The sequence below is a fragment of the Castor canadensis genome, chromosome 6, assembly GCF_047511655.1.
Source record: "Castor canadensis chromosome 6, mCasCan1.hap1v2, whole genome shotgun sequence".
Lineage (NCBI taxonomy): Eukaryota > Metazoa > Chordata > Mammalia > Rodentia > Castoridae > Castor > Castor canadensis.
Genome location: NC_133391.1, coordinates 2,866,816 through 2,886,084, shown reverse-complemented (window position 1 = coordinate 2,886,084; position 19,269 = coordinate 2,866,816). Strand labels below are relative to the sequence as shown.

Genomic DNA, 19,269 nt, shown 5'->3' with positions numbered 1-19,269 from the left:
CCCCCCACTGGGACCAGGGTGAGCCCCTTGCTTCCAGGTGACCGCGTCCCATAAGAGGGGCACAGGCTGAGCGCCAGTGGCTCACGCCTGTAATCCCAGCTAGTCAGGAGGCAGAGATGAGAATCACGGTTCAAAGCCAGCCCACGCAAGTAGTTCACGAGACCCTGTCTCCAAAAACACTTCACAGAAAAGGGCTGGCGGAGCGCCTGCCTAGCAACTGTGAGGCCCTGAGTTCAAACCCCAGTGCTGACAAAAAAAATAGAAAAAGGAGGCACAAGGGATCCCCCTGTGTGTGGCTGGACTCTCTAAGGCCCCGATCCTGTAGCCATTCTGGGACATTTGTCCTTTGCTTGGCCTTTGTCCCCTCCTCTGTCAGGCAGTGGCCTCTTTGGTGATGTCAGCTAAGAGCCACCAGCAGTTCCAGGGACTGGAACCCAGGCTGTGCATCCTCAAGCAAATGACATCCCCTCTCTGGTCTTCAAGTTGCCTGTGCAGAAAATGGAGGGTGTGTGGTTGGCAGTGTAGCTCGGTGGTAGAGCGACTTTCGGGGACCTGCGAGGCCCTGCGTTCATTGCCAGCACCGCAAAGTTAAAAAATCGGAAGAGAGGACAGTGGTGGCTGGTTGTTAGTCCTGGGAGCGGCTAACGTGTGGTCCCTGAAGGATTTGACTATTTACTTTATTTATTTTTTGGCGGTACTGGGATTTGAACTCAGGGCCTCATACTTCCTAGGCAGGCGCTCTACCACTTGAGCCACTCCTCCAGCCCTTTTTGCTTTGGTTATTTTTCAGATAGGGTCTCGTGCTTTTATGCCCTGCTCAGCTCAGGCTGAGATCCCACATAGCTGGGATGACAGGCATGCAGCAACGTGCCCGGCCTCTTGGTTCAGATAAGGTCTCACAAACTATCTGCCTGGGCTGGCTTTGAACCACGAGACTCTAGATCGCTGCCTCCTGAGTAGCTGGGATTACAGGCGTGAGCCACCAGTGCTTGGCTGAGCACTCACTGTGGTGGAGCCCACTCCCATGCATTTTGTCATCAAACGTGAAAGCCAGCTCCTTTTCTCTCTCTGAGATGTTCAGAGACCCCCCCCCCGTGACCCCCCAGGTGACACAGCTAAGCAGGTGGTGAGCACCCTGTGCCGGTAGCTGTCCCAATACTGGCAGGTGCCACAGTGAGGGTGGCCTCTGACTGTGAGGGTCCCCAGCAGCTGGGCTCTGCACCCCCCTGTCCCCTGGTCCTGCTCTCGGGTTCTATGGAACGCCACACTTGTTACACGCGGGCTGGGATGGAATGTCCTTGACCTTGGACCCTTCCTGAGGCTCTCGCAGGCCGGTGGCGGGGGGTGCCCTGGGGACCGGGCAGGTGGGGACGATGACCCTGCGCGCCCGCCCCCTCTCCAGCAGGAGCGACTGAAGGCCCAGGAGCAGCGGGCCGAGATGGAGGAGAAAGTGAGCAAACAGAGTCTGGAGGTCACGGGCAAGGCCGGCCTGACCCCCGCGGGCCCGGGGCTGCTGCCGCGCAAGCCCCCCGGCCTGGCCGCCGGCTCCGCGGGCGCCTATGGCAAGGCCGTGAGCCCCCCGCCGTCTCCCAGGGCGTCCCCCGTGACCTCCCTGAAGGCCAAGGTCATCCAGAAGGTGGGGGAGGTGTCCAAGCCACCTGGCTACACCTACCCTGCCACGCCGACCTCCCACCCCAGCAGCCCCCCGCCCGCGTCCCCGCCCCCCGCCCCCGGCCTCACCCGCAAGGAGGAGCCCCCCGAAAACGTCGTGGAGAAGAAAGACCTGGGACTGGAGAAGGAGGCACCCAGCCCCTTTCAGGCCCTGTTCTCAGGTGGGACCCCAGTCCGTCCCCTCATTGCTGCTTCATGTGTTTTTCTGCCTGTCCTGTTTGGGTTTTTTTTTTTTTGGTGGTACTGGGATTTGAACTCGGGGCTTTGCACTTGCAAAGCAGGCGCTCTACCACTTCAGCCACACCTCCAGTCCATTTTGATGTGATTATTTTGGAGATGGGGTCTCGAGAACTTTTTGCCCAGGCCTGGCCTCAAACCACAGTCCTCCCTATTTTAGCCTCCCAAGTAGTTAGGATTTACAGGCATGAGCTGCTGGCACACGGCTATCCTGGGGTTTTGAACTCGGGGCCTCAGCTGTACCATTTGAACTACACCCCCACGTCTTTTGCCTTAGTTTAGGGTCTTGTGGTTTTGCCTGGGGTTGACCTTGGAGTTTAGTCCTCTTCCCTCTGCCTCCTGAGTAGCTGGGATTACAGGCATGAGTGACCATGCACGGCCTCACTTGCCTGCTGAACTCGTGCAGTCTCCCCCCAGTCCTCTGTGGGGCATAAGCAAAGTGAGACCTGTAAAATTCGCTAAGTTATGCTGGTAGTAATAGCCCAGAGGTGTCCATTCTGGGCAGCAGCTGTGCCTCTCCCCGGCCCCATGTGCTGGGTGCACACACCTGCTCTTGACTGTTCCATGTCACCTGAGACTTGCTGCTGGTGGCCCTGGGGGCTGAGACCTGTGTCCTCCACTCTGGGGAGCTCTTGCTTGGGGGACCCAGTTTGAATGTAGGTTATTGCAGCACCTGTGCTGTGTGAGCTTGGCCAGGTGGCTGCCCTCTCTGGGACGACTGAGAGTTGGTGCTGGTGTGGAGTGCTGGGCCTGTTCCTGGCCTGTCTCTTGTGCTGCCCAACTCTGGGCCAGGCCTTGGGCGACTGCAATCTCTGCACACTGCCCTGCTCCCAGGGAGACTTCGCTCAGACAGTGGGGGGACGGAAACACGTGAATATTAAGGTTTTTTGTTTTTTTTTTTAAATGGTGCTGGGGTTTGAACTCAGGGCCTTGACCTTGCCAGGCAGGTGCTCTACCACTTGAGCCAGGCCCCAGCCCTTTTTGCTTTAGTTTGTTTTTGTGCTTTTCCTACCTCTGCCTCCTGTGTAGCTGGGATTACAGGCATGAGCCACTGGTGCCTGGCCTGCTCAGGACTTCGTGGAAGAGGTTCCAGCCCTAGAGCTGGTCAGGCAGAGGGTGGCTGTGTCCTAGGGCTTGGTCCCGGGTGGTGGGTGAGTGAGTGTTGGTGAGGACACAACCCTGGGGACCCCCAGGCTGACTTCTTGTGTGTCCTTGACAGAAATCCCACCGAGGTACCCGTTCCAAGCCCTGCCACCACACTACGGGAGGTCATACCCCTTTCTGCTGCAGCCCACCACGGCCGCTGATGCTGATGGCCTGGCCCCCGATGTGCCTCTCCCGGCCGATGGACCTGAGCGCCTGACATTGTCACCCGAAGACAAGCCCATCCGCTTGTCACCTTCCAAGATCCCAGAGCCACTGCGCGAGGGCCTGGAGGACCAGCCTTTGGTCGACCGGGAGGTGAAGGCTGAAGTGGAGGATGAGGATGAGGCTCCTGCTGAGATGCCTCCTGTGGAGTCACCGCTGGCCCTACCTGTCCCGGACACCATGGGGGCCTCCAGCCCTGCGGGTGGCTGTGGAGGTGGCCTGCTGGAGGCCCAGGCGCTGAGTGCCACCGGGCAGGGCTGTGAGGAGCCCCCAGAGGGCCCAGACTTTACAGAGGAGGTCGAAGGACCGGGAGAGTTGCCTGGCCGGACAGAACCCCACACGGCTTCCCTGGAGTTGGGGACAAGGCTGACACCAGAACCCCTGGTGGAGACCAAGGAGGAGCCAGTGGAGGTGCCCTTGGACGTGACCATGGAGGGTCCGGTGGAGGAGGCCGGACCTGAGGAAGACCTGGCCCAGCCAACCCTGCCTGAGCCGCTGCCCGGCCTGGACCCACCCGCCTGTGACCTGCCCAGTGGGGAGGGACAGTGCCCAAGCCTTGAGGCCCAGGAGGCCGCACCTGTGCCAGGCAGTGCCTGTTACCTGGAAGAGACAAACTCTGAGCCGCTCCTGCCTGGCTTGGAGGACCCCCTGGCTGGCATGAATGCCCTGGCCGCGGCAGCCGAGCTACCCCAGGCCAGGCCTTTGCCCTCCCCAGGTGCTGGAGTCCAGGCCATGGAGAAGCTGGACACGACCCAGACTCTGGTCCTGGAACAGAGCTTTCTGCAGGGCATCACCCTGCTGAGCGAGATTGCAGAGCTGGAGCTGGAGAGGAGGAACCAGGACACTGGAGGTGAGCGCCGGCCTTGGGTCCTTGAGTTGCATTTTCAAAAAGTTTAAAAAAAATTTTTTTTGACAGTACTGGGATTTGAACTCAGGGCTTCACACTTGCCAGGTGTGCTTTTCCACTCGAGCCACCACTCCACCATCCCCTCTTTGCTCTTATTTTGGAGATAGGGTCTTGCTGTTTGCCCAAGCCAGTCTGGACTGTGATCTTCCTGTTTGGACTTCCTCATTTAGCAGGCATTACAGGCACATGGCACCATGCACAGATTTTTTCCATTGAGATGAGGTCTCAGGAACTCTTTGCGCAGGCTGGCCTTGAACTATGATCCTCCTGATCTCAGCCTCCTAAGTAGCTAGGATTACAGGTTGTGATCCAGTGGAACACTGGGCCTTACTCATGGGCTGACTGTGGTTGACAGTTTTTGCTGTAGCAAATCCCTTGGCTAGAGAGTTGGACCAGGCTGGTCCTGCTCAGCCTTTGATTAGGGGTGTCACCTCTAGGGTGTAGGGTTAGATGCTCCTGAAGAGAGAACTGGGACCTGGCATTGTGCACGTGCCTTTAATCCCAGCACTCCAGAGGCTGAAGCAGGAGGATGGAGAGTTCCAGGCCACCCTGGGCTGCATAGTGAGACCCTGTCTCAAAATGACGACAACAAAACCCAGAAAACTCTTCAGCATAGAAAACAGGTTCCTGTATGTGCATACATGTATTTACTTCTAAAAATAAGACCTTTTTTTTTTGTTGAGGTATTGGGACTTGAACTCAGGGCCTACACCTGAGCCACCCCACCAGCCTTTTATTCAAGATAGGGTCTCATGAACTATTTGCCCGGGGCTGGCTTTGAACGGCGATCCTCCTGATCTCAGCTTCTTGAATAGCTGGGATTACAGGCATGAGCCACTGGTGCCTGGCTAGATCTGTGGTTTTTAATAAACACTTTTTTTTTTTTTTCTTAATAGGGATGTCCAGTTTTCTCCCCAGTGAAGGCCTTTGAGACTCAGCAGTAAACTTAGGTTGTCTGGCATTTTCATCTGCCTTAAAGCTTTTATTTTCCATTGTAGATAACATGACGATTATTATCCTTGTAGAAAAATGTCTGTCTCTGTTCCTGTTTCCCCTTGGGTTGTTTTTCCAGAGGCAGAGGTGCTGGGTCACAGTGAGGTGGCATTTTTTGACTTTTCCACCGCTAAGGCCAGCTGGCCCTCCAGGAAGCCTGGCAAGCAACACCCCCTGCTCATGGCACCTGGGTAGCGTGCTTGCGCAGTCCACTGAGATTTCCTCCTTTAAAGTCGCCGAGTGAGTGGGGCGCGAGGGCGTGTCTGTAATCCCAGCATTCAGAAGACTGAGGCAAGACGACCACAGACTCGAGGCCAGCCGGGGTTACAGTGAGACTGTGTCTCAAAAACAAAATTTATTCAGTGGGATTTTTTTTTTTTTTTCCCAGAGGACACTTAGGATGGATGCTGCAGTCAGGCAGGCGGCCAGAGCCGCCAGGACCACGGGGGTTGCCTGGTTTGGGGACCACTACCCACTTTTATTCCTTTTGCACTACTGGGGATTGAACCTAGACCCTCACCTCTTGAGCCACACCTCCAGCCCTTTTGCACTAGTTTATCTTTCAGATAGGGCTTTTGGTCAGGCCATCTTTGGACTCTGAGTCTCCCACCTCCACCTCCAGAGTAGCTGGGATTACAGACGTGCACCACCACGCCTGGCTCACCTCAGCCCTCTAGCCTGTGGATCGGCCTGGCCAGCTTGGGTTTCTGTTGCAGAGCCGGCTCCTAACAGTCACCCCTGGCGTCCGGGGCGTCCGGGTTAGCTGAGGTGACTGTTACAGTGTTCCAGAACCGGGCGTCTGGACAAGAGAATTTCTTGTCACGATGAAATTCTGAAGGCCACGAGGTCTGAGGTCAAGGTGTCTTTCTGCCAAGGGCTGTGAGGGAGACGGTGTTCCAGGCTTCTCTCTCCTTAGCTTGTAGACGACTTGTCTTCTGTCTCTTTCCTTGGGTGGCCTTGTCCCCACAGTCCCCTTTCCTGTAATGACACCTGCCACATCGGATTGATTTTGCTTTGGTCACCTCTGGAGAGAACCTGTCTCCAAAGGTCACATTCTCGGGGAGTGCGGGAGTCAGGGTCCATCTTAGTAACTTGGGGACCCACAAGGGCTGGCCTGGACGTCCGTCACTCTGGTTTCCTCAGATGTCTGTCAAGAACCTTAGCAAGGCTGGTTTGTTGGAGACGGTGGTGACACATTCTGGTCACCTCCCGTGACGCACATCAGCTGTTCCCTGCTTTATCAAGGACCTGAAGGGGCTGGGGTGCAGCAGAGGTGTCCGTCCCCTTGGTGGGGACGGAAGACTGCTCCAAGCTGGTACTGGCTCTGGGGAGCTAGTGGATCTCTGTTTCTGTGGCCTCCATTTCCCTACAAATGTGCAAACCCGGTGCTGGTGGCTCATACCTGTAATCCCAGCTACTCAGGAGGCAGAGATCAGGAGGACCCAGGTTCAAAGCCAGCCTGGGCAAATAGTTGGTGAGACCCTCTCTCAAAAAAGGGCTGGTGGAGTGGCTCAAGGTGTAGGCCCTGAGTTCAAACCTCAGCATGGCAAAACAAAACAAAACAAACAAGCAAAAACTATGAATGGACAAGAACAGGACCAGTGACTTTCAAGGAGGCCAGAGTTTGCTCCCTATGGGACAGTGCCAGTGACATAGCTGGCTATCGCAGTTGGGGGAGCTCTACTGACACCTAGTGGACAAAATCGGGAGAGTGCTCAACGGCGCCAATGGTGACCATCCAGCATGGCAGAGAATGGGGCCAGCAGATGTGGGAGTAGGGGTGAGGCTGAGGAGCCATCTAAACTCTGAGACTGCCCTGTCCCTCTTAGGGACCCAGGGACATCAATAGTAAAGAAGAACCTTTTCTCTCAAGCATGTAGGGGTGTTCACAGAAATTGGTCTATTTATTTATTTATTTTTATTTACTTATTTATTGCTGTACTGGAATTTGAACTCAGGGCATTCATCTTGAGCCACTCCACCAGCCCTGTTTTGTGACGGGTTTTTTCGAGATAGGGTCTCACCAGCTGTTTTCCCAGGCTGACTGTGAACCTCGATCCTCCTGACCTCTGCCTCCTGAGTAGCTGGGATTGCAGGTGGGAGCCACCAAATGCCCAGAATGCTTTGGTTATTTTTAATATAGGGTCTAGCTTTTGTGCCTGGGCCGGCCTGGACTGTGATCCTCTTCACTTAAGCTTCCCACATAGCTAGGATGACAGGCATGTGCTAACGCAAACCAGTAATACTTGGTTTTCTTTTTTTTTTGGTATTACTGGGGTTTGAACTCTGGGCTTTGTACTTGCTAGGCAGGTGCTGTACTATTTGAGCCATGCCCCCTGCCCTTGGTCATATTTAAGATAAGGAAAATGTCAATTTAAAAACATAAATGAAGCCAGCGCTGGTGGCTCACAGCTATAATCCCAGCTACCCAGAAGGCAGAGATCAGGAGGATCGAGGTTCACAGTCAGCCTGGGAAAATAGTTGGTGAGACCCTATCTTGAAAAAACCCATCACAAAACAGGGCCGGTGGAGTGGCTCAAGGTGAAGGTCCTGAGTTCAAGCCTCAGTACCACAAAACAAAAACAAACAAAAAACTTAAATGAAGCCCATTTCCATTTGATGAAATTTCCTGGCCTGGGGTTCTGGGTTGGAGTGGCCTGTTAATTTTTCTAACACATGGTCCCAGCTGTGCACTTCTCTGTCCTCTACAAAAAAGAAATGGAAGGAAGATGTTGAGTGTGGTGGTACACATCTATAATCCCAGCATTCAGGAGGCTGAGACAGGGCGATCGTGAGTTTTGGGCCAGCCTGAGCTACACAGAGAGACCCTTTCTCAAAAAAGAAACGTGAAATAGTGGTAAGACTAAAACACAATGGGGTATGGTGGCTCACACCTGTAATCCCAGCTACACAGCAGACAGAGGTAGGAGGATCTTGCTCCTCGGCAAAAAGTGTGAAATCCTATCTGAAAAAGAACTGGAGCAAAGCGGGGCATGGCTCAAGTGGTAGAGCACGTACCTAGCAAGCTCGAAGCCCTGAGTTCAAATCCCAGTACTACCAAAAAAAAAAACCAACAAACAAAAAAACATGTCCACACCAATGCGAGACTTGTACCCTCCTGTTGTTAGGTTTAGCCATATAAAATTGCCAGTAATTTAGTTTGGTATGTGATGTGTGTTTTTTAATATTCAAATAGGATGCCTGTGTGTCAAGACCATGTGGACACACACACATTTCTGAAAACATCAGTCCGAAATGCCTCCCAGTGGCCTCTTCAGGGAGGGGCTGTACTGGGGGGAGGAAGGCTTTGGTTTTTGCACTTTTCTGCTTGGCTTTGGGGTTTTCCCTGGGCTCTTTCTCTCTGACTACGTTAGCCATGTACAGGGAGTGTGCATCATCAAGGTGGAGGAATACAGACAGGCAGAAGGCGCCCAGATCCTAGAACAGCCACTGTTGGCTCTTGGCGACTCTCTTAAAGTATTTCTGTGATCACACAGCTGTATGCTCTGTGTTCTTGGCCTACTTTCTTGGCACTGTGTCCTCAGTCTTGGGAAGGCCTCAGTCGGGGTGGCTGGAAGTGCTGTGGCCTAGGGCGTGTGCTGGCTCTGAGCCTCAGTCCCCTCCGTGTTTGGGGCAGAGATGCCTGTGGCTGCACCTGCTTTGTGAGCTCTGGGCTGGGGCCCAGGCCCCTGGGCCTCCGTGGCTCACCTGCCTCCCATCTGCAGGTGCAGAGCCGGGCATGGCTGTGCGGCCCTCGCTGGAGAGTCTGCTGGCCGCCAGCAGCCACATGCTACAGGAGGTGCTGGATAGCCCCTTTGTGGACCCCCTCAAGAACTTGCGGCTTCCACGGGAGCTGAACCCCAACAAGAAGTACAGTTGGATGCAGAGGAAAGAGGAGCGGGTGAGCCGAGTCGGCCTGGGGTGGCGGGGTGGAAGTTGGCCTTGGAGTCGGAGTTCTGAGTGGAAGCTCAGCCTTCCACTGCTGAGCTGCTGTGTGGTTCTGGGCAAGTCCTTTCCCTTTCTGGGCCTTGGTTATCCTCTGATACCACATCAGCCTGGGAAGACAGCAGCCTGGGAGCCAGGCCTGCCTCTGCCCTTTGCTGCCTGTTTGAGCTGTGAGCCTCTGGACGTAAATAATAACATACCTTAGCACATCCACTGAGGCCCTGTGACAGGCAAAGCACTGTGTTTCACTCATGTCATCTTAGTGTTGACAGCGCCCCACAAAATCAGTATTAGGTTCCCTAGTGTAGAAAGGAGGCCAAGTCCACAGCTAGTAAAGGGCCGTGATGGAACTTGAGCTGGGGGTCTTTGCAACCCCACAGGCCTGGCTGTCGCCATCTCCATCCTGTGACAGTGACTGGCCACCGGGCAAGGTGGAGGCGAGTGGGCAGGCATCCTCATCCCTTTCCCCCTCCTCCCTGCACCCCTCAGATGTACTCCGTGAAGTCATCGCTGGAGGCCATGGACGCCTTGGAGCTAGACTTTCGGATGCGGCTGGCTGAGGTTCAGCGACAGTACAAAGAGAAGCAGCGAGAGCTGGTGAAGTTGCAGCGCCGTAGGGACTCGGGGTGAGTGTGCCTCCAGCCAGCGCCCTGGGGTGTCCGGCCCCCCATCCAGCCCTGTCCTGCTGGGCAGTCAGGAGGTCGGCTGCGGCAGCCGTCAGGTGTGCGTGGAGCCGAGTGATGCGTGTGCGCCCTCCTCCGCGCCCCGTGCCCACCCCAGGTTCACAGCCAAGCCTGTGATTCTTTTTAAGGGACAGGCACGAGGACCCCCATAGAAGCTTGGCACGCAGAGGCCCTGGCAGGCCACGGAAACGGACCCACACCCCGAGCGCCCTGTCGCCCCCCTGCAAGAGAGGGAAGAACCGCAACAGTAGCGGAAAGTAAGGCTGGCCCCTCGGTGGGTCGGGGTGCCACTGAGCTCGGAGGGAGGAGCAGGGCCCCACGTGGTGCCCGCGTCCCGGTGCCAGGGGACCTCAAGTCCCTGAGGCTCTGACCCCTGGAACGTCAGTTCCCAGGGAACCCATCAAGCTGCCCAGGCCAGGAGGGCGAGCCAGTAGAGCTGGGAACAGGCGAGAGGTCTTGCTGTGACAGCCCGAGCGTGTGCCTCACCTTTCTGCCAGGAGTGCTGTCTCACAGCCAGGGACTCATTCCTGCTCCTTTCCACGGCCTCTCCCTGCCGAGGGACCGCTGAGGTGCCAGCCCTATGGGGACAGGCTGTGACTCGTGCTGTCACTTAGTTCCCTCCGTGCTGGACAAGTCTCTGTCCTGCTGGCTTTTTCTGAGACCAGGCTGTGCTCTGTGATCAGGGCCGCTGCTTTTGTGTGCTCTGGAGACAAGCTCCCTCTGGTGGCACAGTAGCAGCTTCACACGGCACCTTTGGAGGTCGTCCAGTCCCTTCAGGGCTGGGGTTCCATCTAGAGGCCTTGGCCTTCTCTGGGTGCCTGTAGATTCTGAGCGAGGCGTGTCAAGGAAACGGGCTAGGATGTGTGTAGCCTGTGACAAAGGGACACAGGCAGCCTTTGGGGCCTTGAAAGGGCAGCAGGACAGCCATGAGTCTTCTCAGGAGAAAAACGTCCCATGGGCCTTATGTCTTGTACTTGGACATTCCTGACTGGAGAGAGGACAAAATGCCTCTGCCAGCCACAGAAGGATGGGGACAGGGCCCCTGGAGAAGAAGACAAGTAGCTGGGGCCACCAGCATCCCAGGCCTAGTAGTCAGGAATGGGGGTGGAACTTCCTGCTTTGAGCCCCAGCTCCACTCCTTACTGTGGCCCTTGGCCAGGTGTCAGTTTCCCGATCTATAAAAAAGTCACATAGAACGACGTTTTGTGACTGCAATGTTAAGCCCTAACAGTACGAGGCACAGCGTACACACCAGGCAGATTAGCTGCTTGTGTTATTTGTGGGACTTCAGTTAGAAGCGGGCATGGGAAGCCTTTGTCCATGTCCCAAGCTGGAGGCCAGCGCCTGGCTCCTTCCTCAAATTAGCTCCATCTTAATTCCCTCTCCATCCTAGTATCCTTGGCGTTTCTGATCCTTGTTCTTCGCACATTTCAGTAAGGAGGTCTCACCGTTTAAAGATGCGTGTGTGTGTGTGAGTGGAAAAGCGTGAAAGCAGGGGCCAGTGGAGGGTGCTAACTTGGTTTTTTTCCTCTTCTTTCATATCAAACCCTCATTGTGCTTCATTCACAAATACCCCAGCACTCCGGTACCATAGTTTTACAAGATCTCGTCACTCTGCTATCCGTCCTCGTCTATTCTTCCACATCCAGAGCTCAACCCTTCAGGGCCACAAGGGTGGACCTTCCCCCCAGCCCTCGAGTGTGGCCAGCGAGCTGACCGACAGTGTGTTTGGGTTTCAGGCTGAGCAGCAAGTCTCTGCTGCCCTCAGATGACTATGAGCTGGGAGCAGGGATAAGGAAGAGACACAAGGGGCCCGAGGAGGAACATGACGCCCTCACTGGAGCGGGGAAAGCCAGGGGGAGGAACCAGAGCTGGGAGGAGCGTGAGACCTCGGCTGACTTCGTAAGTCAGGTCACTGACCCACTCTTCCACATGGGCTGTGGTTCTGGGGAGGAGGGCTGGAGGTCACACCTGGGAGTACTCACGTCCCGTGCCACAGGAGTGGTGGCCTTCTTGTATGAAGGGGAGAATGAAGGCCCAGAGAACAGGGCCCTACCGATATGACACAGCCTCAGCAACAGAACCGGAACAAAGAGCTGTATCCATTTATGTGCTTCTCGACCCTTTGCTTAAGCCAAGCAAGGAGTCTGTAGGTTCTGAACCAAATAATGCAGTTTCTCTGCTGTTTAATGGTATAATTGTTTAATGAGCGCCTTGCCATTCTGTACTTCTAAGAAGCGAAGGCTGGCTGCCATCGTAATTTCCTCTGTGAGGTCTCCGGGGTCATGGTGAGAACCAACTTGTTGACTTATTTCTGCAGAGTGTTGAAACGGTCCACTTAAAGCCCTGGTCTCTAAATGCACCTTGTCATAAAGTCCTTTGCAAAGTGAGGTTATGTGGTTGATGTGGCTGCTAGGTGGTGGTGGTGGGGACGGGGAATGTTCACACAGGGAGACTGGGTCCAGAAGGAGAGATTGCCACTTTTTGAACATCAGAATTCTTTTTACTCTCAAATTGTGCTGAGGGATGCTTTTGTTGTTTAAATAACATGGTCCCAACTTCTTTCCTCCTTGTGAAATGCTACCTGATTAAAGAAAATACACACAACATGTAGAAGTGCAGGATATTAATGGCTTTGAAACCACACATTTCACTTCAGCAAATGATTGCAGTTGACGACAGACGTGCAAGCAGGAATTTAATCTGTGAAATCTCTAATCAGTCTTTCAGCTTCAGGCATCCAAGGCACACTCCAGGCATTTTCTTGGCAGCTTTGGCCCATTTTTGTTGGACAGGCTGCTTTAGACTGTGCGGCAGCCTCTGTCAGCTGCTGGAGGTAGTTGAGAGATAAGAAGATCAGCTATGCTCTGATCTTGGTTTTCAATCTTGGTTCTCTTCCTCCTCTCTTAATCCAGCTCCTTTCTCCAGGCCATTGGGCAGCTCTGCTCCCAAAGAGGCACCAGACATGGCTAAGGAAAGCCAGTGCCATCTGTAACTGTAACCACAATAACAGCTAGGGCCAGGCATTTTGATAAGGGCTGATCTTCAGAACAACCCAAACACAAAGACTCCCACTTTAGAATCTAAGGATTGAGGCTGAGTTAAGGAATTTGCCAGAAGTCACAGAGGTGGTGGTGATGGGGGCGGACTGGAGCCCAGTTGTCTTGTTTTTTTGTTCTTTCCCCAAACGTTGTCATCTGTGACCTAACTTCCCTCTTCAGCTGAAGATTAAGAAGAAGAAGATGGCCAGCGACCAGGAGCAGCTGGCGAGCAAACTAGACAAGGCCCTCTCCCTCACAAAGCAGGACAAGTTGAAGTCGCCTTTCAAGTTTTCCGACGGCGCTGGGGGGAAGTCAAAAACTAGCGGGGGCTGTGGCAGGTTCTTGACTCCTTATGAAAGCCTGCTGGGCAAGGACAGGAAAGCGCTGGCCAAAGGCCTCGGCCTGTCCCTGAAGTCCTCCAGAGAAGGTAAACACAAAAGGGCCGCCAAAGCCAGGAAGATGGAGGTGGGCTTCAAGGCCAGAGGCCAGCCCAAGTCGGCCCATTCCCCGTTCGCCTCGGAAGTGAGCAGCTACAGCTACAGTAAGTAGAGGACGCGGCGTCGCCTCCTGGCCTTTCTTGTATTTTTCTCTCTAGGACGCCTCAAGGCCTCTTTGAGCTTTGCATGGTCTGTAGACCGGAAGTGCTCCCGCCTAAAGCGGAAGTGCTCCCGCCTAAAGCGGAAGTGCTCCCGCCTAAAGCGGAAGTGGCCGTGATTGGCGGGTGTTTGGCGGTGAACGTGCCTGTGATTGGTGGGTGCCTGCGACTGGTGGGTGGGAGCGGATGTCCGCCTACTCTCGCATCCGTCTTCCGGTTGTCGTCTCAGTGGAGGTCTTTGCGCCATCGAGTTGGCGGTTGCTCGGCCTAGAGAGGCTTGGAGTGCGACTGCTTTTGAGAGGGCTAGAGGTGACAGGTTCCTCTGCCCGCAGGAAGCTTGCGGTCGGCTGACCACATGCAGCCGGGTGTTGGGGGAAGATAGTTATGGCGGGAGGACTCGTGTGGCTGCGATCGTCTTGGAAATGCTGAGGATGGGGAGACTGGAGGGGGTGAGGGAGGAGTGCGCGCGTGGGTGGGGAGAGTCCAGCTGGGGTTAAACCTGGCTGTGTGGCCCCCACCCGCCCGTGGGTTGCCCTCTGCCGCGATGGACGTGAACCACCTTGTCTCTGTCCACTGAAGTAGCATGTGTGATTCTCGAACTCTTAAAATGGAGTAGTAGCCTGTGGACCTGAGGGATGGGGTTTCATTTAACTTGAGTAGACATTTGTGGTTTCCCCAAGCCAGGTTGGCTCTCCTTGGCCTGCCAGGTAATTGGTGCTCACTTAGTCTTTGTGGACGGAGCAGCTCTGCCCAGGGCAGGTGGGCACAAAGGATGTGACAGCTGCAGGAAGGCAGGAGGGGCTTGGCCAGGCCAGTCCCTTGTCAGTGTCAAAGTCAATGTCAGCGATATTTATTCTGGGAGTCCCCAGGCCCTGGCAGGGTCAAGTACTTGGGTTGATTGTGTTGAGCTTTTTTTTTGGGGGGGGGTGGGGTGGGGTGTTGGGATGTTGATTTGAACTCAGGGCTTTGTGCTTGTAAAGCAGAAAGCACTTGAGCCACACCCCCAGTTCCCTTTTGCTCTGGTTATTTTGGTGATAAGCTCTCAGGAACTATTTGCACTAGCTGGTCTGGAACCTTGATCCTCCAGATCTCAGCCTCCCAAGTAGCTGGGATTACAGGTGTGAGTTACTGGTGCCCAACTTGTCCTGGGCTTTGGATGGGCTCTGGTTCCTGGTTGGGGGTAACAATTGGGGGGAAGGGTAATTATCAAGTGCAAGAATGTACACTTGTTATGATAAAGTGTGGTTTTGGTTTTAATTTTGAGACAAGGTCTGGCTGTGTAGCCCAGGCTGACCTGGAGCTTGTTATATAGGCTAGGCTGGCTTTGAACTCGAGATCCTCCTGCCTAAACTTTCCAAGTGCTGGGATTATAGATGTGAACTACCATGCCTAGTTTCAAGTGTGTATTCTTAAGGAAAGAACATAAAAGTGTTGATTTGTTGCTGAAACATCACTGTCTGCCTCCCAAGTCACTGGTGGTAGCAAAGAGCCCGACCAGCTTACCCATCGCAGGATTAAGCTGTTTTGTTTTAGGGGTGTGTGTTTTTGTTTGTTCTTGACCAGTAGCTCTCTAGGACTGAAGCTTTAGTGTGTGTGAGGCAAACAGCTTGTTTGGGCCTGGGACATGTGATATTGTCATAACTCGAGTGTCCTTCACGTCTCGGTGGGTGTGACCAGGCAGTGATGCCCAAGTCCTTGGCTGTGTGGGCACAGGGAGAGAGGGAGAATGACAGACGCGTAGGAAGTGTAAGACAGATGAATGTACTTCTGCTTTTCCAGTCTGGGTTGTAGGGTGCGTGGTGGGTTTTCATGGGAAACCAAGTCACTTGTCACCTGTTGGTATCCCTGGCCTGGAATGTGGCCTTGGTCACTTGTCACCTGTTGGTATCTCTGGCCTGGAATGTGGACTTGGAGAGAACTATGGTTATGTCAAAGGCTGGCCGGTTGGTTGAACCTGGCAACTGTAGGTTTGCCAGGCCGGCCTGAAGTTGGAGTCTGGGTTGAAGTGGAATGTGGAGGAGTTCGTGAAGCAGCCAGGGACACCCTGTTCCCCTGCACGTGTGTGATTTCTCATGGACTGGTTGATGGCAGGTGTTGCCAGAGCTGTAGCTGAGTGCATTAATGTCCCTCTGTTTGGCATGGATTTTTACCACATCAGGGGATTACAGGCTTGGTTGTGGTGCCATTTTGCTCAACAGCCCAGTATATAAAGCATATCAAAATGACATATGTCTGGGGAGAAGTGGGAAGGACTGGAGTTGTGTCCCCTTGTCAGGTCCTCTGCTCCATTCCAGAAGGTTTGACAACCCTACACTATAAGAAGCCAGTGGTGGTGTGCTGGTCAGATGGGAAAGAGGGACATGGAGCCCTGGCCATTTTCCCTCCCACCTGGGCCCAGCTTAGGCTGCCATGGTGACGTTTCTGGGTACAGCATCGAGAAGAGATGGCTGTGGTTGATCCTTGTGTGCCATGTCTCTCTCCAAGAGGAGCCACAGGGCTGTGTGCCATCCGTGGGGTGGAAGGCAGTGGTCACCAGGACCCAGGGAAGGTCCTTGCAGGGGGTGTGACGGCAGATGTGACTGAGGTGACTGAAATGGATGATCCTGGAAGGGCCCCTCCTACTAAAGGCTTTGGTCTGGCCCTGGGGCAGGTGACCTGACCTGGGTGATGCCCACACTTGGAGGCCTCCTGGAGCCAGGAAGAGAACTGGAGTGTCTCGAGAGCTCTCCCAGGGTCATTGGGCAGCATTTGGTCCTCTCTTCTGGCACATCCCATGTGTCCTCATGGTGCAATAGAGACCCCAGCCCCTCCTCCCGCGCCCTGTGACTTACTGTGACAAACTACTTTGACTGCAGATACTGACTCCGAGGAAGAGGAAGACTTCCTGAAGCACGAGTGGTCTGCCCAAGGCCCCTCCAGCTCCAAACTGACCTCCTCCCTCCTGTGTGGCATGGTAGCCAAGAACAGCAAGCCAGCCTCAGGCCCCAAGCTGACAAAGAGGGGCCTGGCAGCCCCCCGAACGCTCAAGGCCAAGGCCGACGCCGGCAGGAAGCAGCCTTTCTGCTTGCTGCTCCGAGAGGCCGAGGTCCACTCCTTCAGCGACTCTTCGGAGAACTCCTTTGATCAAGGTTACTAGCTCCAAACACAAAATACCTTCCTTCTTTTAGAGCGAGAGTGAGCGAGAGAGAGAGAGAGAGAGAGAGAGAGGGAGAGAGAACGCGAGCGCGCGAGAGAGCGCGAGCAGGGGAGAGAGTGAGCGAGAGAGAGAGAGAGAGAGAGAGAGAGAGAGAGAGAGAGCGAGTGCGCTGGAGTGTGCACACAGCAGAGATGGTTGCAGAAGGCAGCCGTCTTGGTCCTTGGCAGCGTAGCCTGCCCACTTATTTGTCCTGTACCAGCGTGGTCACAAACCTGGCTGGGTCTTTTGGAGCCAGCCTTACACGGACTGTTCATTTTTTTATTATTATTTTATTTTATTTTGGTGTCCATTTTTTCTCCCCCTCCTCCTCCCTCTGCGCCCCCTCCCTGCCTCAAGGCCCCATTGCCTCCCAGGTGACCACAGGCCAGGCCATACCTGGGGCTGGCTCACTCTTGGCATGGGCCCTGGTGGAGCATTTTTTTTTTTTTTTTTTTTTTTGTAAATGAACTTCTGTTGGTTGTGTGGGCGTGTGACTTGATGTTTGTATCGCGATTTTTGGTAATACCAAGCTTTATTAAACATACTGAGTTCATTTTTAACTAAACCGTGTGCCTTGTCTCTCTTGCTGTGTCCTTACTAGACGTTAGGTTGGTGCTTCTTCCATTTGTCGGTCCTCCCGCTCCTCCTCCCCGCTCCTCCTCCCCTCCCCCCCAGAGGGAGTAGACGTGGGGTGGACACGCTCCCTATTATTCAAATATCCCTGGCAGCTGTGGTGGTCATTCCATTATCAGGTGCACAGTCAGCCGTTCTCACCTCCAGCATCATCCTTTTTTGGTTTTTGGTTTTTTTTATTTGTAAAGCTGCTTGTTTGTGTCTTCTTTTCTTTTTTTTTTTTAAAGCTCTGCCTGTTGCTACCAGTGGTTTAAAAAAAAAAAAATTTACCTATCAACACCTGACTTCTAACACATAATATTTCTGTTTGGAAGGGCATGTAGGGATCAGCTCGGGGTGAAGGCCATTTGCCTTCCCTGATTTTTTGGCTATTGGATTTGAGCGTGGTGACTTTGCCACCACATACAGGACAGTGATTTTGAGTGTCCGAGTGTCCAGACCTGCAGGTCCTGGGCCTGGGTTAGACTTGGCTTAGCCAGGGGTCCTTTTAAAAAAAGAAAGGCCCCAAGTTCTCCAGTGTCAGCCTTGTGACTCTGGAATTACAAATATTAGAATCCTTCATTTCAGGCCCTTCAACCAGAAATGTCCCAAGAAGGGAAGCAAGTTGAGAATGTTGTGAATTTCAAGGGTTTGCTTTAGGGTGCATTCCCTTTAGGGCCAGGATGTGGGGATCCCCAGAGCCCTTGGTAGCAACCCGGATGTCACCTCCTCCAGGAAGGCCTGCAGGGGTGAGTCATAGCAAATCCAGACATGACCTGGGACCAGAATGCTGCTCCCACCTTCCAACCTTGTTTAGTTCCTGGGTGACTCTCTCCCCTCTCTCCCCTCCCTCCAAATTGGCAGAGATGACTATTGGGTGACCAAGAGATGGCACACAGGGAGCCTGGCACCCTGAGCCGTGGCCACAACTGAGCCAACGCAAGCTGGGGCATGAAGAGAGACCACCAACCCACCTGCCAGTGTCCTGTCTCAGGCCTCCCACCCGGGCCTCCTGTGGATGAGTGACTGACTCTCCAATTCCTTCTTCCTGACCTGGGCTGGACCCTGGCCTCTTCACACCCCTTCCTCATTCCAGTCCCTTCCCCACACACCCTTAAAAGCAGGTTCACATTTTTAAGTATTCCCCAACTCAGACCCCACAGAGAAGCAGGCAGCCCCTAGACTACTCTCAGAAAGGAGCCCAGGATGGCTGGGTACGGTAGTACCAGCAGACAGAGTCCAGATAGGGGAGGAATAAAGGGGTGAGGGGAGGGGGTCTCAGCTCCCCAGCTTGCCCCCTGCACATGAAGCAGACCATTGGTGAGGTCTCAGAGGGATATTTGGGTAATAGGGCTTTCCTGCCCGCCCTGGTACTAAAACACTTAATTGGCCTGGCTTTTCTAGTTTGCTTTCTCCTTTAGCAGCTTGACCATACCTTCACCCTTGACCCTTACCCATGATGCTTTGAGTGTCTGTTTCGGTCTCTTGCATTTACTCTCACGCTGCACTCGGACGCAAAGTGAAGGCTGGGAGTAGGGCAGACGGCACAGCGGGTCACTGATTTTGAGTCGAGCCTGGCTCGTTGCTCCGTAGGTAGGCAAAACCCTTTTCTTTTCTGTCCTCTTTCCCTCTCCTCCTTGGGCTTTGCCCCCTCCGGGTCTGGCAGTAGTAGTTTGCTTTGGCCTGTGTCATCAGGGTTTTGGGATAAACCAAACCAGACAATAGTCAATCAACAACCTTGTCCTGAGTCAAGATTTTTTTTTTTTTAATATAAAAGTTTTTCTGCATTTCTTTGGGTATCTTTATTGGGACTTTTCTCCCCCTCTGCCCTTGGCAGGCTCTGTGGACTCAGGTGTAGGCAACTTCAGAAAAGCCATCTTGGCTGTTCTGTCCCCATTCTCCCTGCCCTTTCGGATCCTGGCCCGAGCAGACCAGCTGTCCCGAGAGAGAGGCAACCAGTGAGGTTCTTTAAACGTGCTCAGGCGGGGAGGATGGCAGGAGGTCACAGGATAATCCACATCTCTCCTGCAGAAAATGCCCTT

General features: G+C 54.1%; 1 protein-coding gene across 8 annotated transcripts in view; it reads left to right on the top strand.

Moving 5' to 3' along the window:
- The window catches only part of Tnrc18 (trinucleotide repeat containing 18), a 70,672-nt gene that overhangs the window by 25,969 nt on the left and 25,434 nt on the right, over positions 1-19,269 (top strand). For 3 of the 8 annotated variants that reach the window (XM_074075487.1, XM_074075481.1, XM_074075486.1), the window contains exons 9-16: positions 1,403-1,832; positions 3,128-4,126; positions 8,902-9,077; positions 9,611-9,747; positions 9,933-10,061; positions 11,544-11,715; positions 13,026-13,386; positions 16,296-16,568. In XM_074075487.1, the coding sequence (XP_073931588.1) occupies positions 1,403-1,832; positions 3,128-4,126; positions 8,902-9,077; positions 9,611-9,747; positions 9,933-10,061; positions 11,544-11,715; positions 13,026-13,386; positions 16,296-16,568 (2,677 nt within the window). Of the gene's footprint in view, positions 1-1,402; positions 1,833-3,127; positions 4,127-8,901; positions 9,078-9,610; positions 9,748-9,932; positions 10,062-11,543; positions 11,716-13,025; positions 13,387-16,295; positions 17,730-19,269 lie in introns of those variants that run through there. The other 5 variants (XM_074075482.1, XM_020177046.2, XM_074075488.1 and 2 more) reach the window with 5 other exon arrangements.